A 24,780-nucleotide genomic window follows, 5' to 3' on the forward strand; every position below is an offset into this window, starting at 1 on the left:
TCAACCTGTAGACTCTCCATTCTTTTTCAAGCCACAGAGGAAAGGGCTATGGGTATCTCTCTGGTTTGGGGTTTTAAGAGGTTAATTGTCTTAGCAAATTGGCCCATTCAAATTAATCTTCCTCTTGGACCCTGAATAGGTTTGATTGGTGTCACCAATATCCCTAATCCCCTCTTTGATAAATGACATCAAGTGTGTACACGGGATGGAGTTGAAGACGGGATGGAGGATTGACAATAAATATTAAGAAAATATTCATTATGTAAAGACAAATGAGTGAGGAGCCTTGCTTCTTGGATTTTTTTCACAATGAGGTGGGAAAAGGGCTGGTCATGGGAAATTGCAGTCATTGAATTAGAGAGTGTTAGAGATGGAAAGGCCACTGTCTTTGTCCTCCAGGTGAAGAAGCTGGGAATGGATGTGGCCACACAGGTAGCAGTGAGACCTGAGCCACCTTTCTCTTCTCACCAGGGCTATTTCTCTCCTTGGGTCCCTGGGGAGCACATGGAAGGAGGCAAAGAACAGAGAGAATTTGGGAAGTTGTGGAAGGCACATTGTGGGGCTGTCACTTTTTGCTCACAGGCACTGCCTGCAAGGAGAATCCCTACGAGTTGATGACCGTGAGCCTGCATGTGTGTAGTCGTGTAAGGAGCTCTGTCCCCTTTAGTATAAGTTCCAAGTGGGTACAAGTACTTAGGAGGTCCAGAAAAGCAAAAATGGCTGCACATAATTTATGTTTCCCATTTTCTATTCACATATACAGAATGAAACATAAGGATGATTCAAAGATACCATGATGCAAGACTTCTGCAGTTATTTCCAGCACAAATTATTTTTTTTACCTACAAAGAATTGGCCTTATTCCAAATAAGACTTGAAATTGTGCTTTTCTATTTCTTTTATATAAAATGGCAACTCTTTCCCACGAGAAACAGCCTTTTTCCTTAAATGCAAATCATCCAGGGCTTCTGGTATCACCGATCAGTGTATCCTGCCTTTCATATGGCTGTGAGGAACAGAGCATGATTTTAAACATGAGTCAGTTTCGCTGTTGGGTTTATCATCTGGAAAGAAGGACAGAAGCCAGCTGAGTTCCAGCAGTTGCCTCCAAAGTGACTTACTCCCTAAGTAAGAGCCAGTGAGTTCCCTTCTAGATGATACATGAACATTCATGAAGCGGTAATTTTCTTAATTCCATTCTGATTACTGTCTAGGTAAGAATGACAGTCTACGGGATCTCTGCCTAAAATAAGCTGGTTTCTCCTCCTCTTTTCTGATACCTTTACCGGGACCTCAAGTTACCCTTGAGCTTTGGCAACACTCAAACACAACGCAGAGCAGAGCAGACGCTCCAGAGCCCAGCTTCTCCCTGAGCCCTCTCCCTACAACCCGCCGTAGATTCGCTGCCATGGGCCAATCTGTAAAGGGGGAGCAAATTCCTCTAAGACCGTGTCGAAAAGAGATAACTAAAGAAAAAAAAAAAAACTGATGGAAAGCTGCTCTTTTACCTAAGAAATCATCCCATCGTTCCCCCACAATTCAAAGATTTGATGTTTTGACTGTTTCGGGACCATTCCTCCCTAGGGATACCTCAATAAAACTGAACTCTCCTCGGGCCATCTGGGTGATGGTGTTGTCATTTCAGCTGTTAAGGATAACTGTACACAGATCCAAAATAACAGAGGACGTCCTTTTATTGGCTGTCCACAGGAGTTTGGTCACACAAGGAGGTGAAGACTGTGGCAGGTGTGGTACAACACAACACCTCGGCTAACTACTAAACAGAAGGTTAACTGATGCTTGATGGGATAAAACCCCGGCAGCCCTCCGCAGCCCAGGCGCCACCTACCCATGTAGAATTAAGCTGAAGAAGCTGGCGAGGGATGGCATGGTCCGTTAGTCTTGGTTTGTTGCACTGTCTTCCCATAAAACAGCACTTGAGAATTCACAAAATTAAAAAAAAAAAAAAAAGAAGAAGAAAGCAGCAGTTCCCTTTCAATACCATCACCACCGTGAACAGACTGCAGCGTGCCATGCAAGTCCACATCTGGTCATTGTTTCCCTTTAGGTTTTTTCTAAATTAACAAATGGAATGGCATGTCTGTTTCAAATATTAGTAGTATAACACTTAAGTGCAATTTCAGTCCGGCCACAAGTGTCATAAACCTTCCGTGCATCTGTTCCAGAACAGCAAGAGGCACCCCCAGGTAGCCTCCTCTCCGCCCAAACTCCGACTGGGGGCCGCCGGAGGCTCCTCCCTCCCCACGCCCACCCTCCATATTCCAAACACCTGAAAACAGCTACGTCTCTGTTTTCACCGTTATCAAAATGGTCGGGGGGGGGGGGCAGAAAATTCAAATGGAACCAAGTTGCCAGCCTTTGGGTCCTGCCCGCCTCTGCCATCAGAGGGGGATGCGATTTCTCTCCCAGGGCTCTTCCTGCCTCAGGACCTGGAGTCGTCGTGGCCACCCCGGCACTGGGTCGCGGGAAGTCGCGGTGGGGCCGCCCGTCCGTCGCTCCTGCTGTGTGCAGCCCCCGGGCCGGGGCCCCGCGGTCACACGGAGCTGAGCTTCACCAGGCCGCGCACCGAATCCTCGTGCAGGGAGTCCTGGCTGGCGAGGCCCAGGACGTGCATGGTGCGGCTGTGCGCCAGCGGGCTGCCCGCCAGGATCCCGGGCGGCGAGGGCGCTTCCTCCGGGGTCAGGAACTGGTGGCCCACGTGCTCCTCTTTCAGGGGCAGTATGTCTGTGAGCGCGGCCTCGGCGGCGAGGTTGGGCATGGAGGAGGGCGGCGTGGGCTGCCCCAGCGTCAGGCTGGCGCAGGGCGTGCCCAGGCCCGGCTTCCCGGGCAGGTGCAGCTCATCGCTGGCGAGGCTGGGCTCGCTCTGCAGCAGGGGCGTGGCCGCGGCCTGCAAAACGAATTTGGTGCTCTGAATGCACTGGTCTTGGTCGCACTGGAGAGCGGGAGGGAGCCAGCAAAGAGGAGGCGAGAGGAGTTGGCAAGGGGTGGGGAGGGAAGGGGGCACAGGGGGCAGGGAGGGGCGGGATACAAGAGAGAGAGAAACCCGTTAGTGACACCTGGGTCAGGGAGGGCAGAGAGTGTGCACAGTAGCCCAGTTCCATTTGGAGACACCTGGCTCCTGAATAGCTGCTCAAACTGTCACCCACAGGTGCCCTGGGAATACCACGCAGCCTCAGGCTTGATGCTCCGGCCCCTGTTCGCAGACAGGACCTAATTTAAAAACAATCCCCTGGACAGAGGCACGGGCCTTGCCACCTGCAGTGGCCTGAGGCCAATGCTACTTCTATGCTGAAAACCACTCTCACCACATTGTTTTAAAAATACAGGGGCCTGTCCACCCAATTCCCAGCAGCATTATTCACAATAGCCAAAATGTGGAAGCAAGCGTCCATCGACAGATGAACGGATAAATAAGATGTGGTCTGTACAGACATGGAGTATTATTCAGCTGTAAAAAGGAAGGATATTCTGACACATGCTGTGGCATGGATGAACCTCGAAGACATCATGCTCAGTGAAATAAGCCAGATACAAAGGAAAAATACTATATGATTCCACTTATATGCGTTACCTAGAGGAGTCAAACTCAAAGACAGAAAGTAGAATGGTGGCTGCCAGGGTCTAGGGGGAGGGGTTGGGGAGTTACCCTTTAATGTATGGAGTTTCACTTTGCAAGAAGAAAAGAGTTCTGGAGATGAATAGTAGTGAGGGTTGGATGACAATGTGAATGTGCTTAATGCCATTGAACTGTACATTTAAAAATGGTTAAAATGGTACATTTTATATGTATTGTGCCACACACACACAAGAAGAAAAATACATGGTCAACAGAAGCCCCTGAGGGCCTGATCAGACTATTCGTAAAAGCCTTAGAATTCCTCGCTGCTAAGTTTTCAGCAGCTTCAAGAACCATTAATTGAGCTGTGGTTTTTTAATCTGTGAAAGAGAATGCCAACATTTTACAAAATATTTCCTTTTCTTCAAAGTGTTCTTAAATCTTAATCTCATGTCCTTTGTTTCACTTTACCCGCTGGGCAAAGGAAATAGTGGAAACACATTTCTAGCTGGGGGAATTTGATACCCCAGCTCTGATACCTTTGAAACCCTTCTCTGATACCTTTGAAACCCTTCCCTTGAGCTGCGGGCAAGTTTCAGAATAGCTAGAAGAGACTTCTTGTGACTCGGAGATCTTGAACTTGAGTCTGTGTGGTGACTTGTTAGCGAGTTTCAGGAGCAGGTGTGGCTATTAGGGGAGATTATCCTGACTATGTCTGAGCAATAAGCGAGGCGCTCCACTGTTTCTGAAGTTCTTAGAACAAACACGTTTCCCCTCTTTACAGATGCATCTCCTATGGGTGGGTGCCTTGCTCAAGACCTTACAGATAAAAGTAGGGGATGGATCTGGGATTTGGGACTGGGATTGTCTGACTACAAACCCCTTTTCACCACCGCACATTTGACAGCTAGTAGGTGCTTAATAAATGTGACTTGTCTATTATCCCCACTCTCTTTTTTCCGAACTCTAGAGTACCATTGAACCACATACTCATAGCTTTGTGATGGACGGACTTTGCCATCTTCCTGCCCAGACGCACACCTAGAACTTCCATCACTCACCCACCTCCAGGCACAGAAGCAAACCAAACCATGCAACGCAGCCTTCAGGGGAAAAGAGAGTTTTCCCGAAGTCACACTTCTTTTACTTCTTTTGCTTCAGTGTGTGTGTCCTTCCTAGCCACATGGGTTTCTTTCTAAAATCATGAGTGGTGGGCCATCCCCCAGCCGGCCCCCAATCCTCCATGAGGAGGTGGAAGAGACACCGTCTCTAAGGAATTTGCGGGTTTTAGAAGTTCAGAGACCTTGGTTTCAGACAAGAGTAAAGCTCATGATGGAGCTTTAAAAAGGGAAAGCAAATCCTGCCTTTTCTATCATGGCTTCATTCCAGCCAAGGGAACTTCAAGACGCGGAGAAGCTAGGAGAAGGGTGGGAAAGGGCTGGGGAGTGGGTGGAGGGCTACTTGGATGAGACAAAAATGCCATTAAAAAGTGCTTGAAAGGGGCTGATTGTTAGGCATTGACAGTCATTTAGTGTCTGCATGTTCCCAATCGTCACCCGAATCTTTTGCCACACCAGTACTTCTCCAGTGGGCAACTGCGTAGCCTTCTCTGCTCCTGCGGGGAATTTCGGCTCGGGGCAGGGACCCTTGCTGCTGGGGGCTGCTGACACCTCGGGGCCGCTCACGCTCTCCAATGCTGTCAGTTCCGTTCAGCACATCGGCTCAGTCTTGACAGAGCAGAGGCGGAGAAGAGCAACCTTCCTGATTAAACATTCATCTTCTGGAAAGTCTCCCAGGGCTTTGGATATACTGTGCTTTGCAAAGAACATTTTATGAAAATCACCATTTATTGCCCTGGCGTTGCCTCCATTTTCTGTAGCTCAGTGCAGCCTCTGAGCCGCCGCCCCCTGCCCCTGACCCCAGGGCTGAGATGCTGCCCCAGCCAGAGAGCTCCTGCTCTCAAGCCAGGCCCCTTCCTGGATGATGGAATCTTGTTCTCAACTTTTCCTTCTGGAGCCCTCACTCATCCTAATACCTCGGTCCACACAACACGCCCAGCTCTGGAGAAAGATGAAATTGCAAACTAGATTTGCTGGTCTCTGTTGACCAGAAGAAAGCCTTTTTTTCCCTTAAATTGAAAACTGATTGGCAAATTCTATTTTAGGGATCAGCCCAAGTAATTCTGACTGGCTGGCTCTTCCAGACTCACAGGAAAATATTGGGGCTGGCCAAAAAGTTCATTCAGGATTTTCTGTAACATCTTACGGAAAACCCTGAATGAACTTTTTGGTCAACTCAGTATATTAGAGGTCAGAGCTGGAGGAGATTCCCAAGGTCAGGTGGCACAAGCATACGGGGGAGAGGCGGGCTCCCCACTGTCTTTATCTCTTTCTCCCTCTGTCTCTCCAGTCAAGTATCCTTTCCCCTTCCCTGGTCACGCCTCTCCAGCCATGCCCTGCAGCAGAGCTAACGGGCGCCCAGCAGAAAACCCTGGGACAAAAGGGCTGCCAACAGTCCTCTGTTAAGTTCCTTAGAGCTCATGTTCACCGGGAGACTGACGTGGAGTTTGAGGGGCCCTCTGAGATTTTGCACTAAAGCATCCCTCTGCTGACTTAAACGAGACACCTGTGAAACAGCACAGCATAAACTGGTTTTGCCTCCTTAAATAGGTTGTTGATTAATCAAACAAGTTATTTACGGAGACAGCACTGCGCACGTGCAAGACGGGACCCCATGTCTTCAGGATGAACCCGGAACCAGGAATTTTTCACTTTATGGAACTCAAAGTATTGCCACTGGAGCCCTTTTGGAAGTGAGAAGTCCTTCAATAAGGAAAACCTGGCTTCCAGCAGCACGAGTAGCTTGTATGGACTGACTCAAGACTAGCCAATCAGCTTCCAAGTTTGAAATTCCCCTAACCCCTTAAAGTTCGCCTGAAACCTGGATGGAGGGGACAGATTTGACTCCTGCCTCCTGTCTCCTTGAGAGTCAACCTTGCAATAAAGCTCTTTCTTTCTTCAAAAGCCGGTGCCATAGTCTTGGCTTCTATGCATATCGGGCAGTGAGCCCTTGCTAGGTAGCACCTGGAGGTGGGTTTACTCTGAAGCTATGAGCTTAAGTTCAGGGCCTTTTGTTTGCTTGCTTTCTAAGGCCTTGCTTGTTGTTTTGTCTTGCATATTATTTTCTTTTTCTTTTCTTTTTTTCTTTTATATAAATTTATTTTTATTTTTGGCTGAGTTGGGTCTTCATTGCTGCATGCAGGCTTTCTCTAGTTGCAGTGAGCGGTGGCTACTCTTCATTGAGGTACACGGGCTTCTCGTTGTGGTGGCTTCTCTTGTGGAGCACGGGCTCTAGGCGCATGGGCTTCAGTAGTTGTGGCACACGGGCTCAGTAGTTGTGGCTTGCGGGCTCTATAGTGCAGGCTCAGTAGTTGTGGCACACGGGCTTAGCTGTTCCACGGCATGTGGGATCTTCCCGGACCAGGGCTCGAACCCATGTCCCCTGCATTGGCAGGCAGATTCTTAACCACTGCGCCACCAGGGAAGTCCCTCTTTTTCTTAAAAAGGGCTCCAAATTGCATGACTCAGGCCCCTCCAAACCTGGGTCCACTCCTGCACACACCTATTGGTGCTTTCCTGCGGCCAAACCCACAACACGTTAAAACTGTAGCAAATCCGTCCTCAGCCTCATGGCCAGGACCCTGTTGAAAACGCACTCCAGTTTCCCAGGAGTAAAGCTTAAGGACTTAAATATGTGAAAGAAAACATTTAGCCTAAGCCATTTAGTTTTTTAAAAAATCGAAATGTCACAAATCTTTTCAAAATGACTATTTTGAACAGTGACTTGTATTATCTGACTTTAAGCACCTGTTCTACAGGGATTTGTTTAAATATTTTAAAAGATGACTGTCTGAGTATAGTTGTGGATATTTCCATTGTTATAGGGACCACTTTCATATTAATAATGAACCTACTCTGTCCCCTCCTCCAGTTTACCTTGTGGCGAGATTGTATCAGTGAGCAGATTGCTGGGACCACCATGAACCTAAGTGTCTAAATCCTGCTGTAACCCACAGCTTTGAAAATAGTTTGCCACATTTAAACTGATATCTATTTAGAAGACCATTCCCATTTGGGGTGCCCAGGGACCAGGCTTTCTTCCACAGGATACTGTCTTGTAATTTTCCTATTGGTTCATTTTAGGACACTAAAATGGGTTCCAATCAAGGAAAGGGCAATTAATTCCACTCTACCCAGTGGAATTTATAATTCTCATGATATTAACTTTGCACGTTTCGGACATCTTCTTAGAAGAAACTCAATGACTAGGGGATATCTGATTTAAAAAAAAAAAAGTCCAGCCTCTTCCTCATTTTGCACACTGCCAAAATTCCAAGGAGGATGGGCTGATAAACCATCATGGTTGCAATTCCCATATGAGAACTTCAAGGGACAAAATAGCCAATATTTTCAGGGTTACTGTGAAGATGACCCATGAAAAAATGTCCTTACACCTCTACCTTTTTACTTTTGCTTCTAATCCTTATTTGCCCATTTCTTCTTGATTTTTCTACTTAATTTTTTCTCTCTGGCCTCACTAATTCTCTTCTCCTCTTTCCCTCTCCATCTTTTCCTTCATTGATTTCCTTCCCTCTTATCCTTTTTCCCTCTTCTCTCTTTCTTCTTCTCCTCCTTTCCCCCCCCCCCCCCTTTTCTCTTTGACCTTTTTACGCCACCAACCCGCTTTCCTGGCTGTTCATTCGAGGACTCATATCTTCAACCAGTAGAGGGAGACATCACTGCTCACTTTTTTTCTCTTACAACTTGGAACAGGGCTTATATTCCAGCACTAACACCAAGAAGCCATGAGGTATATTTCAATGTATCTAACCAGTTATATAATCTTAAAGAGAAACAAGCAAGCAGCCGGAGATTGGACAGTGACAATCCATCACTATGAGGAGGAAATTGAGAAACTCACTGTTTTCATTCCAAAACAACACTTTAAAGGTTCATATTTATCAAATATTAGATTGAACCATATGAAATTGCCATTTTTTAGGCCAAAAGTCATCCAAGTGCTGACTACTAACAGAATAGAAACCTGACTGCTTTTAAGAATGTCTATGGACAGACCCTTCTGTTGGCAGCATAAAACTAATACTGTCTGGAGTGCTGGAGCATTTGCTGTGGTTGCAGTAAGTCACTGACAGCTGGCTGATTTACTGCCCAAATGAAGCGCTGGCATTTAACTTGCAAAGAAGTTTATGGTTTCAGATGTTTGGATGTCACACACATTATCACTTAATGTTACAGTTTAAAAATACCATAGAGATAAGTTATTTTTGTTTCTGCAGGTTTTCAAATAAAATTGCTCATGTTGGAATACATTTTATTTTACTCTAGCTGACGTTTGTCTGAAATAATCCTAGCGTACAGATTAAATGCTGCCAAAACCAAAGCTAGGAGTTTTCTAGACGGTCTTATATACAAATTAAGAATAAATAAAATTATTTACTTCTTTTGCTCCAATTCTGTCAAAAGTATTAGCATTGGGCATCGGTTATTTCTGCTTGGCTGTGAAGCTGTGTTCTGGGGTCTTATGAATCTCATTTACTTTAATAAAAACACTATAAATTTCTAAAATCCATCTAAAATATAGGTTAGGAGGAGTGCTTCCTTTTTATTCTTTTTAAAAATATTATCATTTAAGTTTGCTCAAGTTATTTTTTCTATTATATTTGATTTTTCAGACTATGCATGGAGAGTCCTTCTGTGAAACTAGTTTAATAAATCATGCAACTGCTAGGTTTAATCTTGTTTTGATATTGGATTAAGAGGATTTAAAATGAGGTTAAGTAAATATAGCAAATGATAAAAAAAAAAACCAACAATTATTTACTATGTTAGGGTTAGGGTTAGACTATCTTTGTGTTTAGCACGTGATCCCAAAGGATCACAAGTGCCAGCTTTAAACAAACTATGATCCTGATGTCATACAGAACTTAAATTATTTGACAATCAAATGAGATATGCACACTAAAAAGTGGACCATACCTGAATGTCATGACTGTGCATAGACAAATTGTCATGGAAAGACCTTCAGTATAAGGTAATAATAAAAGCCAATAATGAGGAAAATAGGAATAACTAAAACATGATCTTCAGTTGGCACAGGGGTTATGTGCACAAAATTCCAGTGTGGATCCTCAGAATTTCATAGGTGTTCAGATGACAAGGGCTATACTGGGGTCACATGCACTATTTAAATACTTTAGATGTCACTTCATTACTTCTCTAACGTTTTCTTTCTTGGGAATCTGTACTAGAGGGAAGATCACTTAGGTACTAAATAACCATCCCCATCCCCCAATTATGTGAGATGGTAAGTTAACAGTGAATTTTCCCATTTTTCAGATAATAAGACCTCTATGGGTACTTTGATGCCAGCTATCTATCAATATTTATATAACTTTTCTGTCCTGCAATTATCAGTATGTTTATCTAAGGCTAAAGCCTTTATCTTTATTTCTAAAATAGTGCAATTTCCCTAGGAGCACTTTTCCTATCATTTGGGAAATGCCTTTCTGATCTAGACTTTAATAATAAAATAATAGGCAAAAATTTGGCCCAAGATACCTAGAATCTCTTTCCCTCCAGCCTTTCCTTTCTCTGCAAATGAACATGCCAAGTCTGGTGCTAAATATAAAGTCTCCAAATGCTCCTCCTTTGAGGTGAGCACTAGAAGCACTTTTAGGTCAGAGGAATCATGTTCCATGGCTAAATCAGTATTTACTGTTAGTAGAGTGGGTAGCAAAAATGGGGGAATATGGCAATGTTGGCTGCAAAATGTCCTTTAATCACAGAGATAAGGCTTCTATTCCCAGGAATGGTGGATAACCTATACTGGACTAGTATTGCCTCTGTGTACAAGGAAGTATATAAAACTGGCCAAATACGTGAAGCAAACAGTTTCCAATAGTGCACAACAGACAATGCAAGGTTGCAGTCCCCGAGAGGAGAGAAACTCACAGGTGAGCCCCACAGTCAACCAGCCCTTTCCTTGGGAAGAATTTCCCAACCATGGTATAGGCTGAACAGAGCAGAGACGTTCATCTGAGTAGAGAAAGCAGAGATCAGAGGGTAAGGAAGCTTAAGTGGCTGGATCTGTATGGCAGGGCATTGTAGAAGAGGATGTTGTGCAGAGAAGAGGGCCAGAAATGCTAGTAGGGGTTTCCCACACAAGTCTGTAGCTGTGCTGTGTATGTGCAGGAAGAGTCCCTTCCCCCTTCATCGCCCCCCCTCACCCAGGCTTATGAGACAACAGCTGTAACGGGGCTGAGAGAGGCATAGAGATACTAGAAGTTGAGAAAAGTAGTGCTGGGGGACATTGATCTCATTAACACCCCCAATACCTTGTTAACATGCCTGGTATCCAGCTAGCACATTAGGAAGGCTATACCTTAGGAGTAAGAATCATGCCCTAAACTAAGACCCTAGACCGGCCCTAACAATGGCTAAATCAAACCATGACAAGATCTTTGAGGGAGACGGAATTTGGAGGTTGAGCTCCTTCAAATTAGAGGGGCCTGAGAAACATCTTGGACTTTCCATAAATCTGTACTAACAAAATATAATACAAGCCTACACAAGTTCAAGATGATTAGCCACTAATTGAACTGCCTGTTAAAACAAGGGTCAACACTTGACCCAGAAGATAACAAAATCTAGTCTCTACAAATATATTACCCAAAATATATTCAATAAAATATCAATATACATACAAATAAACAGAAAAATGTAATCTAGAGTTAAGAAAAAAAGTGGTGAAAAGACACCAAACCCAAGACAGCCCAAATATGCTTAGCAGATAAAGATTTTAAGCAATATAATAATGTTCAAATATTATAGAAAAATATGGCTTCAATGAGTAAATAGATAGGGAATCTCAGTAGAGAAATGAAACTCAGCAGAGAAATTAAATGAACCAAATGAAAATTCTAGAACTAAAAAGTATAACAACCAAAGTGGAAAATTCTCTGGATTCATTTAACAGTAGATTGGAGAGGGCAGAAGAAAGAATCAGTGAACATAAAGACAGATCAGAAGAAATTATCCAATTTCTGGACCTAGAGTCTGTTATACAGAGTGAAGTAAGTCAGAAAGAGGAAAACAAATACTATATGCTAACACATATATATGGAATCTAAAAAAAAAAAAGGTTCTGATGAACCCAGGGGCAGGAAGGAATAAAGACACAGATGTAGAGAATGGACTTGAGGACATGGGGAGGGGGAAGGGTAAGCTGGGACGAAGTGAGAGAGTAGCACTGACATATATACACTACCAAATGTAAAATAGATAGCTAGTGGGAAGCAGCTGCATAGCACAGGGAGATCAGCTCGGTGCTTTGTGACCACCTAGAGGGGTGGGATAGGGAGGGTGGGAGGGAGACGCAAGAGGGAGGAGATATGGGGATATACGTAAGCATATAGCTGATTTACTTTGTTATACAGCAGAAACTAACACAACATTGTAAAGCAATTATACTCCAATCAAGATGTTAAAAAAAAGAAAGAAATTATCCAATTTGAAGAGCTGAGAAAGAAAGTTTGAAGAAAAATGCACAGAGCCTCAGGGACTTATCCTCTGGGGCAATATCAAATGGTTTAACATATGAGTAATTGGAGTCCCAGGAGGAGAGAAAAGGAGATGAGGCCCCCCCCCAAAAAACTGAAGACATAATAGCCAAAATGTCCCAATTTGATGAAACATGATAACTTGCAGATCCAAGAACCTGAGTGAACTCCGAACAGTTTAACAGTGGAGCTCACCCTTGGACTAGGTCAATAGTTTACTTGGTACTGATGTTTCCACCTGGACAAACCTGTAACACAGACTAAAGTGCTGCAGAATGGTTTGGGCTTAGGAGAAGCAAGTGAAGAGACAAAAAGAGTTAATGTGTCATTGGTTAACACTGTCATTTGTAACAGAGCAGAAGCTGAAGTTTCATAGATATTTGCTTGGTCCAGTTGTAGGTTAGATTATGGAGTGGTTACATTCAGTTCCACAGCTGGTTTTGTGACTGACCACAGCAGATTAATCATCATTCTGCAGGGAAGCCCTGGGGAATGTGGTTTCCCAGCCCTGGGAGGAGGCTTCATGCCACTCGGCTCCATAAGACCTTCCCACCTGGGAAACTTTTGGTATATGGTTAAGAAGAGCACTCTCCTTAGAGTCAGACTGCTAAGGACGAAATCTCAGCTCAGCCACTGGTTAGCTATGTCACAAACTTAGCATCCCTGAATCTCAGTCTCCTCAAAGGGGCAATTAGAATAGCCACGTCAGGTGGTTCTGTGAGGATGAAATGAGATGAAAATGTATGCAAAGCACTTAGCCCAGTGCCTGGCACATAGTCAATTTCTCTCTCTTTCTCTCCTTCCCTCTCTCATTTAACCAACACTTACCGAGACCAACTACCATAGGAACTAGCCTAGACAATGGGGATATAGTGCTGAACAAACAGCATTAAACATTCAGTTATTATTATTATTATTGCCTGAAATGTTTTTAATAGAGGGTAAAAACTTTCATTCACAATTAAAATTCATATATCCTGAAATTCGGCTTAAATTCCCTTTAACGTATAGATGATTGATAACAGATCTTTTGCAAAGAGCAGATTTTGATAGGAGAGAGAGGGTGAGGATAACGGGTTGTGGCGACTGAAAGCATATGGGAGGGAGTCACCCTACACACAGTCAGTATTCACGGCCACAGCGCAGCAAAGTGTAGGGTTGACAGCAGGGACTGTTGGGGTCAAAGTGTGAAGTTGGAATTGGCCAAATTTACTGAAGTTCTCTGTGCCTGTTTCATTAATCTGTAAAATGGGGATAAAGTTAGTAGCATCCTCCCAGGGTCAGCGTGAGTTATCCATGTAACAGCCTTGGAAGGACATGTGGTATGCTCCGTGCTGGTAAGCTGTGGGATCTGGTAAACACCACGCACTGGGAGCATGAATGAACTGGAGAGAGAGGCTGGGGCGGAGACACGTCCGGCTTCACGGTCTGCTTAGTGCCAGCCCTGCCCGTGCAGCACTGTCTCCTCCCCCCGCACTCCTGTTAAATATGGTACTTATACCACCGAAGCCAGAAAGAACAACGGAAACAATAAAAAGCCTCATGCTCTAGGTGCCTGAATGGCCATAAACGCACAGCAGAATGGACCATTATCTGGCACAGTGATGTCGCCCTGCTGACAAGGCTGGTGGCCTGGACGACAGGCTCTGAGCTAGAAGGAACCCTGAGGGTCAATGTCCAGCCCTCCCGCCGGTGCTGACTCCCCTGTCACCACGTTGCTGTGGGTGCCACCTCCCCCAGCCTGAACACGTCTGCGGCAGGGGCTCCCGTCTGCCATGAGCTCTGGGTGTTGGGCATTTCCCTCTCGGATTGAGCACGATCTGCCTCCCGGGCCCACCTTCCAGTCCCAGTTCTGGCCTGCGGGGCCACGAAGAACACATCTCATCTTAGTTCCCCAAAGAGCTTTCAGATCCTGCCTCTCCTGAACGTGTTCTGACAAACTGGGGGCACTCCCAGCAGTGGGTAGGCGCCTTGGGACCAAAAAGAGTTCCCCCAGCCTTAAGCCCGGTGGAAACCTGGGTTTCCCCTAACACAGGCAGCATGGCAAGACAGGAAGCGCAGGGGGCCCCAGGCAGTTAACTTTTAAATTTATCTGTCTACAAGCAACTCACTACTTTATAATTGGTAATGATTTCTCTGTAATCACATGTGTGCTGGGGAATTCTTAGGAAGTGAGAAAAACCCAACCTACAAATCATTTCTAAGACGTAATGAAATTTTAATGAAAGCTAAATTTAACAATTAATGAAGTTGACATATTCATGGGTCTCATAGACATTAAACATTTATTAATTTTGATTTTGCTGTTTTCTTTTCATGTTTCAGAGCTTGTAATTTTTTTTCAGGACTTAAAATTTTTCATAGTCCCCAGAAAAGCACACAGGTGCTTTGCCTGTGGTGTCTAGTGGGTAAAATGACCATGTCCTGTCTCTTGGCCCATGGGTTAATTTGATCCTACCAAGGCCATCACTTCATGAAGCCATGTTGCCATGTCACTGCACCAAAGGGAACTCCTTCCCTCTAGTTCCTAGTTCCACATTCAAGGTGGAGCCTTTTGCAGATGTGACAAAATTGGAGGAAGAAAGGAATGAGGAAAGGAAGACAGGAACAAACTAATATTTGTTCAGAACTTCCCTTGAGCAAGCCCCTGTGAGGGGAACTTTCAAATACATTCAATTGAATGTTTAACCAGAGCCTACTATGTGCCAGGCCCTTTGTTATAAAGTGGTCATGGGAGGGAGGTGAACATCATTATCCCCTTCTTCATTTTACAGTTTAGGAACTTAAGACTCTCGGGATTAAGTGACTTGCCAAGGTCACCCAGCCCCGAGTCAGTCACTGCAAGCCCAGGCTCTCTGATCCCACATCCCACGCTCTCTGCCTTTCCCTGCTGTGTTCAGTTGTACTTAAATCTGTCCATTTGCAAAGCTTTTCCTTCCACTGTCTTTCATAATTATCCTGTTCTATTATCCTCACTAGTAGTATCCAATTAGATAAAGAAACTTGACCTGATGGGGGCAGAATTGGCAGGCATGGGTGGAGAGAAAGTTAGCAAAAGATAATAAATGCTGATTTCAAAAAATAATCTTCCAGCATGTGAGATGAAATCAGATTAATATCTCAGATGACAAACAGGAGCACGTCTTATAGTTTTTTTTAAAATGCTAGATTGACTGGTACTTCTAGGATAACTAATAAAATTGATTCACATCTCCAGTATTTCAAAGTGAATTTCTACCAACCATGTCATTCCTTCCTAAGTATGGGGAAGCAAACCTTCCCCGAGCTTTCTATATACCAACATGCAGGGCACCTCCCCCTACCCCCAGGCATTCAAGCGTACCCCATTTCTACATATTGAAATCAGTTTCCCCCTAACTGGCACCTCCTTTCATATTTCCTGTTGGTGATTTGTATGGTCATCTTGTCACCAAGCTGAAAGGCAGGAGGCACCCCTGGCTCCCCGCTCCCAGATTTCCACATCAGCTCCATCTCCAAGTCCTGGACTGTCAAAGCCTCTTTTCTGAACCCACTCTGCTGTCCTGGCCTGTTTGTCATGGACTCTGTTGTGGGTGATTCAGGTCTATAGAGAGCAAACAGTGGGCCACAAGACTGGGTCCCTTTCAGAAACGCTTTTTTAGGGGAATTTGTTCCTGATAAAGATAGGCCATTGTCTTACAGACCACTGAAGAATTTTAAGGCACTGATGGTCAGGGCCAGCCAGGCTGTGAGTTCAGGTGCCCATGGAAAGACTCCATTCCTGCCCCGTCTCCCAGGGGCAGAGTGAAAACAAAGCATCCGTCCCACACCTCCATAGAAGCATGACCCAGGGACCTCTTTGGAGAGGCACCAGTCAGTTTTTGCTGTCAATGAATGAACAGCTTGTCTGATTATTTGCACTAAGGTGTGCATGGCTGATCTAAGGTTTTGGCTGAAAGTGGGGAGACCTGGCAGCTGAGTCCACTGCACATTTAAAGAGGGGGTGAGGGAGCGGGTGCAGACTGAGGCAAAGGGACAGCATGGGACTCGGGGACTCTCCAGACAGCCAGCCCTGCTTGGGGCGGCTCTAGCTCACCCCAGACAGCAGCCCGGTTCTGTGTGGGGGGCTTTCCAGAGCAAGCTGCCTCAAGCTGTTTCTGGAAGAGATGTTGTGTAGTTCCCCGACACAACCCCGAACAAACTGACCACGTGTTGGGCGGGGGGCATAAGCCTTCGGTGGATATCGCCTTAATTTAACGCTTCCTTGCCCTCTCTGAGCCTGCCAGCCCAGGGGTGTCCCGGGAAGCTTTCTAGGTGACTGACTGTTACAGGTCAGTGAACACAGATGTGGAAGAGAAGCCTCTGTGGGGCGCTGCAGGTCCTACCGTATCGCTCTGTGACTGTGTGGCCCCGTACGCGGCCATCCCGTTGGAGGGCGCAGCTGGCCGTGGGGTGTCAGGCTGGATGTACCCTCTTCTGTCAATTAGGCTGCAAGAGAAAACAGAACAATGCAGGGGTCAGAGAGCGAATAAAAAGCCAAAAACGCCGACAACACTCTCTTAATTTCCATCTGGGGGTCCGTTTTCTGTGACGGGCCCCCAAGGCACTTCAGAATACACCTCTGCTCGCCTTCATGTGTGGTCAGACTCCAGAGTCTACCACTTCTGCCCTTAAAAATGCCTGGAGCATCTGTTCCCTCCCTGCCACCTGCTGCAGGCCCCGCGCTCCGGCCCCGTCCTGATCACGTCACCCCTCCTGCCTGCACAGCCTCCATCACCTGCCATCGGAGCCCAGACCCCCTTGCTCAGCCTTCAGGCCTCACACAACCTGTCCCCAACCTTCCTCTCCGGCCTCAAATCCACATCTTATCACACACGGCGTTCACAGCTTCATTCCTTCAACAAGCGTGTCTGAGCACCTACTATGTGCCAGTGCTCTGCCCGGGAACAGAAGCCACGTACCCGCTGTGCGTTCTCTGCTTTGTTATCTCTATTTCTGTTCAGGCTCTGGCGTTTAAGTGCCCGAAGTCACTTTCCCTTCCCGTCCGCTGTCCATTCTTCTCGGCCTCCAGCCCCTGCTCTTGGCCCTATATCCGCTTTCTTCCCTCATCTGGCTTCTCTTAGCCCTGCCTGTGATCCTCCTGAGGGCACGTGCCACTGTTGGCCTGGTGTCACAGTGATCTATATGAGTGTCTTCTCTGTCGAGCAGCCCGCAGGCTCCCGAGGCCAGGCTTCATCTCGTCTCCCCCATGGCACCTGCCCCGGAGGATCTGGCCCCTCTGTCCCGCCCTCGGAGCACTGTGGGCACCGTTATCACATCATGCGGGCTCCACCTGTTTCCATGTGCGCCTGTCATGGAGCGTAAGCGCCACGGGGGCAAAAACGGGGTCTTAATCATCATTATCTCCACAGCTGCCGCCCAGCGGGTGCTGGGCAAACGCCCCTGACTGAGCAAGTAAAAACGGGTCCTCGGTCTCCCACCGACAAGTTTCCCGAACAGTGTTTCTGTGTTTACTCTATGGCACTGTTGCCCAGGTAGGAGGTGAGGGTGAAGCTTACTTTGCCATCAAAAGGGTTGCCTATTTTCCTCCCTGAGTGAAGACTCCGTGTTGACCTTGGGTCTAAGGACAGAACTGCAAGGGGCAACAGGAGGTTCGGCCACTAAGTGGGGCTCCCACCCTGGCCTCCCGTGGGGTGGGGCTGGGCCTCTGAGGGACGCCCCGAGCACTTCCATGTGCCCACACGCTCCCCCTCCTGGGGGTGGGGTCCGGGCAGCTGAAGGCTGTTCCACGTGTCAGCTTGGCTTTCAGAAGATACGGGTTATCATCACAGCTACCACCTCAGGTCTTCCAGTGACAGACTAACAAGCCATTAAAAAATACTTACGACAGGATCTGGAAGTGGGACTCTGCTTCAGTTTCAGTCCAATCCCCTGAGGTTTAGAAAAAACAAGAGGCTACAAGAACCTCCATCCTCCAAAGGGGAGGTGTTGGACCCCCATGCAGGACGGTCAAAGGGGTTCTCAGACCAAGTCTGCAGCCGCCTTCAAGGGTGTCAAAGAGCAAAGGAGAAAGGGCAAAGAAGGATGTCTTGGGGAGAGGGGTCACCGGCTCCTGCTAATGATGAGATCCAGGGGCGGGGCCAGGCTCGGTCCCTGGGAGAGAGCCGGTGTGCAGCTGGCTCGAAGGGGCATGTCGGGGGTCAAATTGTTTGCTCCCAAAGGTATGTTGAAATCCCAGCCCTCGTAGGGATGAAGGAGTGGAAAGTGTTAACTTTCACTGAACTTTGAAGTTCCGATTCACTGAAATGACACTATTTTGGAGGAAATGAAAGTGCCCCGAGTCCTTTTTTTTTTTTTTTCCAACTGACAGGAGAAATTAAGGGACTTGCAGGGGATTTCATCCAGGAGCAGAGAAAGAACTAGGTCATCAAAAGAGTGGGGACAGCAGGGATTATAGAAAAAGTTGTTCTCGGCCTGCTTCCCATGCGTTCAGCCTGTTTAAAGTACCAGCCACGCACCCAAGACTGAGACACTCTGCCCCAAGTCTCCTTCTGGCCCTCAGAATGGCCCTCGAGCCCCTCCTAAGCTCATCTCATCTCTTGCCTTGCCCCCCCGGGACCCCCCTCACTCCCCCAGTTCCTCCTCTGACAAGCCGGGCTCTCCTCTCACCTCTGGGCCTTTGCACACGCTGTCCCTTCTCTCCTCCCACAATTCCTTTTCCCCAGTTCCTCCTGATCCTTTAGAATGGTTCACACCTTACACCCCCCTCCTCTGGGAAGCCCTGCCAGGTGTCCATGGAACCTGCACCCCGACCCCATCCCAGCCCCTCCCCCTGCGCAGACCTGCCCTGGACAGACCTGTATTGTTGACGTTCTCTCAGGCGCATCCCTGGCCCCCAGCACACAGCGCGTGCTCAGTGACAGTGGCCAAGTGAATTCTTACGACCGGCTGACCCACAGCACCAGCCCGTAGGGCCTGACCCTGACCACACCTTGGGACTTCCTGTCTTTCCAATCTTCCATTCCTCCTGCCAGACTTGTTATGAGGACCCCCTCCCAAACCTGGCTGTTCCCACCCTGCTCCCCCCCCACCTCTGGGGACACTGCAGGGAATGGGACACGGGTCTTTGCCCCCGCGCTCCATGGCTCTCATGGGGAATCTTGAAGACACCCTCTCCCTCCCTCGTGAGTACATCGTTACACTAAGAATGCTTTGGAGGCATCCCAGGCACATGACGCTGGGCACACAGGTGGTCCTTAGTCCCTGTCTGAGGCGAGGGACACTGCTCATTCTTCAGGCCTGTCTGGGATGCCCGTGGAAGGCCCTGGTGCTCTTGTAGTGCACAGGGGTTGGGTGAGGCAGGGCAGAGACAGCAGAGGGCGAGGAAGGTGACAGGAGGGAACAGCGAAGACAAACACCCTCCCCCTGCCCACTTCTGCCCGGGCCAGCTCTGGGAACCTGTGGGCAAGCGAGAGAGGGCAGCGCCCCATCTTCCTGCACAAACCCTCGAGTGGTCAAGCTCTTCCGAGGGGAGGGCCATCCCTGAGAAATGCTCCATCCAGAGGGACTTGGATTTTGGAAAGAATACAGCCCCAACTTAGCCAAACAAGCAAATTTAATCCAGTTGTGGAAGAAATAATTTCGCTATGACAAGATTTGATCTATAAACAACACAGAATGGCGCCAAATGCAAATCAAAGACTTGGGAACAGAAAAAGAGATTCGGGCAAAACGCGAGACTTCCACATTCCTTTCCTAGATTCAGGTGTCTATTTCAGAGACGGGGTAAGATGCTTGTTCAGGTCTCTTTTGCCTCTTCTACTCTGTGCTTCATGGCCTGTCCCCACTATCCACAAATAAACACACACCAGGAGGAAACACAAGCTAAATTGTGGAAAAACAAGCATTTCCAGAGGGTTTTTCTGGCCTAAAGAGCCCCGAGAGGGATTCCTGGGTGAGTCTGGAGCTCTCTTGTGGGAGGGGCACCCTCCAGGCATGACAGACGCCCTAGCCTGAGGCAGCCCTTTCATCCAGAGCCCTTGGCTGTCCCCTCCTGCTGTCCCTCCTCAGAGGAGGCCTGGGAGGGGCAGGTCAGGGGCTCCCCGAGGGCCCCAAATTCAGGATGAGTGGCACACTGGGCTGCCAACTTTCTAGACCCAAACTGGAAAATGATCAGTTTCTAATTACCCAATGGCACCAGGAACTATAATCCAGTACCAATTAATAAATGGCCTTGGAATATGTGTTTGATATTTTTGGGGGGGGGTGGGGGGAGGGAATCACTCTTCCTTCCCTAATGAAGCTTCACTGAGGCTGATGATCAAACCCAGTTTGCGTTCCATGAGCACAAGTCAGTGATGACTGACCGTGCAGCTCTAAGTGCACAGCGGGGCTGCTGTGGACACAAGCCAGTAGCTTTTGTGGTTTCTCTCCATTTACACAGTTAGAGGCCAAAAGCGAGGAAGGCTTGGAAACTCATTCTAGAAACCTGGAAAACTTGCTTAGTAAATAATGTTTGATTTGGCTAATCTGTTGGAAATATTCTACATGGGCGTAACTCATAAATAATCAAGACTTGGAGGCAGCTTCCACCATTGACACACACAGGTTCTGATGTCAGATGCCTGGGTTTGAGTCCTGACCAGGCAGCATTTACCAGCTGTGTGATCTTGAGCACGTTATTTAACCTCTCTGTGCCTTGGTTTCCTCTTCTGTATAATGGGATATAATAGTACCGACCTCATAGGTACAGAGTGAGGTTTTAAAAGTTAATCCACGTAAAGCACTTAAAACAGAGCCTAACACTATTCAGTAAATGTCAGCCACGGCCATTATTAATATGACTGCTGTCTTATCATCACCACAATCCCCACTGCTTCAGCCCGCACGGATCTCTCCCTCTGAACTATTTTAGCATTTCTATTCTGCACAACTCAGCTCTTAGCACTCATTTCTACAGGCTTTCTAATTGCTTCCTACATTGTGTCCTGTTCCCTTATGACAGCTCCCTGCTCATTACGGATGTTCAACATCATCTAATAATTCATGGGGTCACATGGCTCAGTGTCCCTATTTTGATCCTGAGGGGATTTTCCCCAAACTTGACACAAATTCAGTAGAAAGTTATGCCAAGCATAACATAACAAGCATAACACAAGCCAGATCTCTATTTCGTTAAGGCCACGTCTCCACAGCACAGAGCGGAGTGCTGACCTGGCTGGCGGTCATTGCCGTGGCCGGGTCACTGCTGCCCGAGGCCTGAGCTAACACACTAGGGTGTGTGCTTCCCCAGGTCTGTTATAGGGCATCGTGCCATTTGAATCTTACCTTGGAGAAATGGGTCCACACAGAGCAACACAGCAATTTGTAAAGATATTTCCGTAGCTGTAGGGGTTGTAATTTTCTTTACCTCTTTTATTTGACCAAGATCCTTTAATCTGAAAGAAAAGGATAGTCAATGACACAGTATCCGTCACACCAATGCCACCGTTCGGGCCGATCAGAAGAAGCCTGTAAAGAATGCAATGATCTTTACTCATTTCTTCAGCAGAAGAAACTGAGGTACTTTTCTCAAGGAAAACTGGCATTAACCCCAAACTTGGAAATATCCCCAAACAGCAGGTCAGATTGGGGAGAAATAACATTCTCTGGAGAAAATAATCTCTTATTTCTACTACATGGTACTTAAAAGGCAGCTCACATAAGCCAGTGGAGATTTTTTGATACTACATTTAGTGTGTTAAATAGTAATGAAATGAATGGTAGCAGAGAGGGGTAACACACCTCCCCTAATGGCTCATTTTTTTAGAAAAGATTTTTTGATGTGGACCATTTTTTTTTAGTCTTTATTGAATTTGTTACAGTATTGCTTCTGTTTTATATTTTGGTTTTTTTTGGCCACGAGGCATGTGGGATCTTAGCTCCCCGACCAGGGATTGAACGTGCGCCCCTCGCATTGGAAGGTGAAGTCTTAACTATTGGACCGCCAGGGAAGTCCTTAATTGCCCGTTTATAGCCTGAATTCAGCCTCATCATATTGCAAAATAATTCTGCAGGATATTTCTAGTGTTCTCAGTTACGATATGCAAATAACTGTCTTAATATTCTCGGAACTCATCTATCTCATCAGCACTGATTTTTCTCAAGCCTTTGAGGCAACCTAATTCTGAGACATTTAATTCATGTACTGACAGAGGCTTCTGTCAGAATCCAAATATTCAGAGCAAAAAGGACCAGGCTCACGAAGAAACATTTTCCAGCATTACGTTTTCTGGTTTTATATTTCCTCTCCATCTGCATTAAGTACAGGCAGATAATCCCGGATAAAAAGTTAAACTTCGGGTCAGTTCGATTGCCTCCCAAAATGAAATGGAGCCGTTATCTGAGAGAGGCTAGCCTGTGAGGTCTCTCTTCATCGGGGCAGGGTGACAAGTTGCTGATAGAATTATTGCAAAGGAATAGAACAGAATCCCTCCTCGGGCCTTGGAATTGGGGGTCACTCGGCCGATCTTATTATCTAAGTGACGTGGTCAGAGAGCAGGACAGTTTGGAGATTCGCAATAGAGAAATTGGAGACTGATGTCGGAAAATGCTTCCCCTGCAGGCTCTTTGTTCCCAGGGGCTCCCATCTGGAAAGGGAGCCTGGGCCCCTCACCTCTTCTTTCTCTTTTTCCCACAAAAGAACATGCCCACGTCCCACCCCACCAGGAACTTACGTCTTCATTTGTGGTCTGGTTGGAGCTGATCAGGTACGTGTGGAAACCCGAGAGCCCCACGATGGACCAGACGGAGAAGAAGCAGACCACGGCCTCCAGCACGGTACCCGGAGTCAAGGAGGTGAACCAGTAGGACTGTGACGTTCTTAGGGCCCCAGGGAGCTGGATGACTGAGATTTGGACAGAAACCGTCCCCAGGTCCTCACTCAGGCCCTTGCGTCCACCTAGCCTGGCATCAGTGGTCTTACAGCCACAGGAGACCCTCAGGGGCAGGCACAAGGCCACATTCTCCTTCACGGCACAGCGTTTGTGCTCAGTTAAGTGATCGGTGGGCTCCCTGAACATGTCTCATTCCTTTCTCATGGCTGACAGTTCCTCTGACTGTCCTCCCCGCCCGACCTTGGCCCTTTCCTCATGACTCACTGTGTAGCCAAAGGCGGCGGCAGCAAAACCAGGAAGCACGCTGGCTGGCGCTGGCAGCGGCCCAGGCCTTTGATGAATGGACCCAATATTGAACATCACTTCAATCACAGGCTCTACCTTTGGCTTCTGAAAGCTGGGACTGTAGCACTGACAGGTTTCTCTCCCGACCTGATTTGAGGCTGTGACAGTCACTTGCAGGGCTGACCTCGGGCAGCTGAGACCAGGCAGGGCTTATCTTCCTGGCTTTCTCTCTCCCTGGATGGCCCTTCCACCCATTGGCTGCCTGCCCCCGCTGTGGATGGGTTTCTGACCCGGCAGGGCCATTTCTCAGTGTGGCATCAGGGTGAACGGTATTTTTTCTTAGGGGACCTTTTCCCAGCCCCTCAGCCAACCCCGACACATATGGCTGTCCTCAGCTATTTGACAGGCAACTAGAAAACCTGGCTCCACACCAGACTGTGAGTGATGGGGAGTCTTGAGTTCCACAAGATGCACTAAAACCAAAGGAGAGAAAGCCTGGCATTCTTCAACAGACGAGATAAATCAGCCAAGAGTGTGGCAATTTGAAAAGACTAGAGAATATTCCTGTCCCACAAATATTTATAAAATTCTATTTACAAGATAAAGATGTTTCTCAGGAAAAAAAAAATCATCGTAGGTCTGGGAGTTTAAATATACATCATGCATCCTCCATTGATAAATTACAGGCCAGAGAAAGTAAATACTCATGCTTTCCTAATGCTTCCAAGGATGGAAGCCATAGATCATGCTGTAATACATCACCATTGATTTTTTTTTTTCAGGATTGGATATCATTTATCGTCAGAGCAGAGAAATGAATGTATCATCCAGGGCAGCGCCATCATCTGCCACGTCATGATTAACAAATGCCACTGTCCGGCGTGTGGGGCTGCATACAAAAGAGGGGGAATGAATGGGCTTCCTGCTTGTTAACTGACTTTCAACGTCAGGATACACCACTGGGTCTGCTCTTGGAAAAGTGGGAAAATGCTTTATTTTTCTTTCTAAGGTTTAAATTTCTAGAACCTGCAAGGCCTCAGAAAAGCCCCGCCCAGAAATTAAAAGGACATCTCAAGAGGAGGATGCCCAGCTGGCCAAGGTGAAGACAGCGCAGAGCAGCGGGGTCTTGCGGATCCAACACAGGGTGCTCCTGGGGGTGGGAGTGCTGCCCAGCCTCACGGAGGAAAGAGGTGAACGGGCTGGAGGAGGGGCTGCACCTACCAAGAAAAGGAAAACTAAGGCGGATTCTGGAAAAGGGGATAAGTGCGGAGGGGTGGGGGGGAGATGCAGAGAAGCAGACCCCTGCCCAGGGCTGCCACCAGCCCTTCTTTTCTGCCAGGGTTACCCCGGGGGACAAATGGTTATGGCAGAGGCCTCGCTGCACATGGGGACACAGGGATGGTGGCCCAGGTAGCAAAGATGATCTC

The 24,780-nt window shown here is 47.2% G+C and overlaps 1 protein-coding gene across 2 annotated transcripts in view; it reads right to left on the reverse strand.

Annotated features, from left to right (window-relative positions):
• Window positions 1-1,690: 1,690 nt before the first annotated feature.
• Window positions 1,691-24,780, reverse strand: part of ZDHHC14 (zinc finger DHHC-type palmitoyltransferase 14) — a 269,697-nt gene continuing 246,607 nt past the window's right edge. Inside the window, exons 6-9 of one of the 2 annotated variants that reach the window (XM_061207375.1) lie at window positions 22,910-23,012; window positions 21,522-21,631; window positions 16,580-16,682; window positions 1,691-2,908 (exon numbers count right to left, since the gene is read on the reverse strand). In XM_061207375.1, coding sequence (XP_061063358.1) covers window positions 2,555-2,908; window positions 16,580-16,682; window positions 21,522-21,631; window positions 22,910-23,012 — 670 coding nt within the window. In that variant the 3' untranslated portion in view covers window positions 1,691-2,554. Of the gene's footprint in view, window positions 2,954-16,579; window positions 16,683-21,521; window positions 21,632-22,909; window positions 23,013-24,780 lie in introns of both variants that reach the window. The other variant, XM_061207374.1, reaches the window with a different exon arrangement.

This window comes from Eubalaena glacialis, chromosome 12 (assembly GCF_028564815.1).
Source record: "Eubalaena glacialis isolate mEubGla1 chromosome 12, mEubGla1.1.hap2.+ XY, whole genome shotgun sequence".
Lineage (NCBI taxonomy): Eukaryota > Metazoa > Chordata > Mammalia > Artiodactyla > Balaenidae > Eubalaena > Eubalaena glacialis.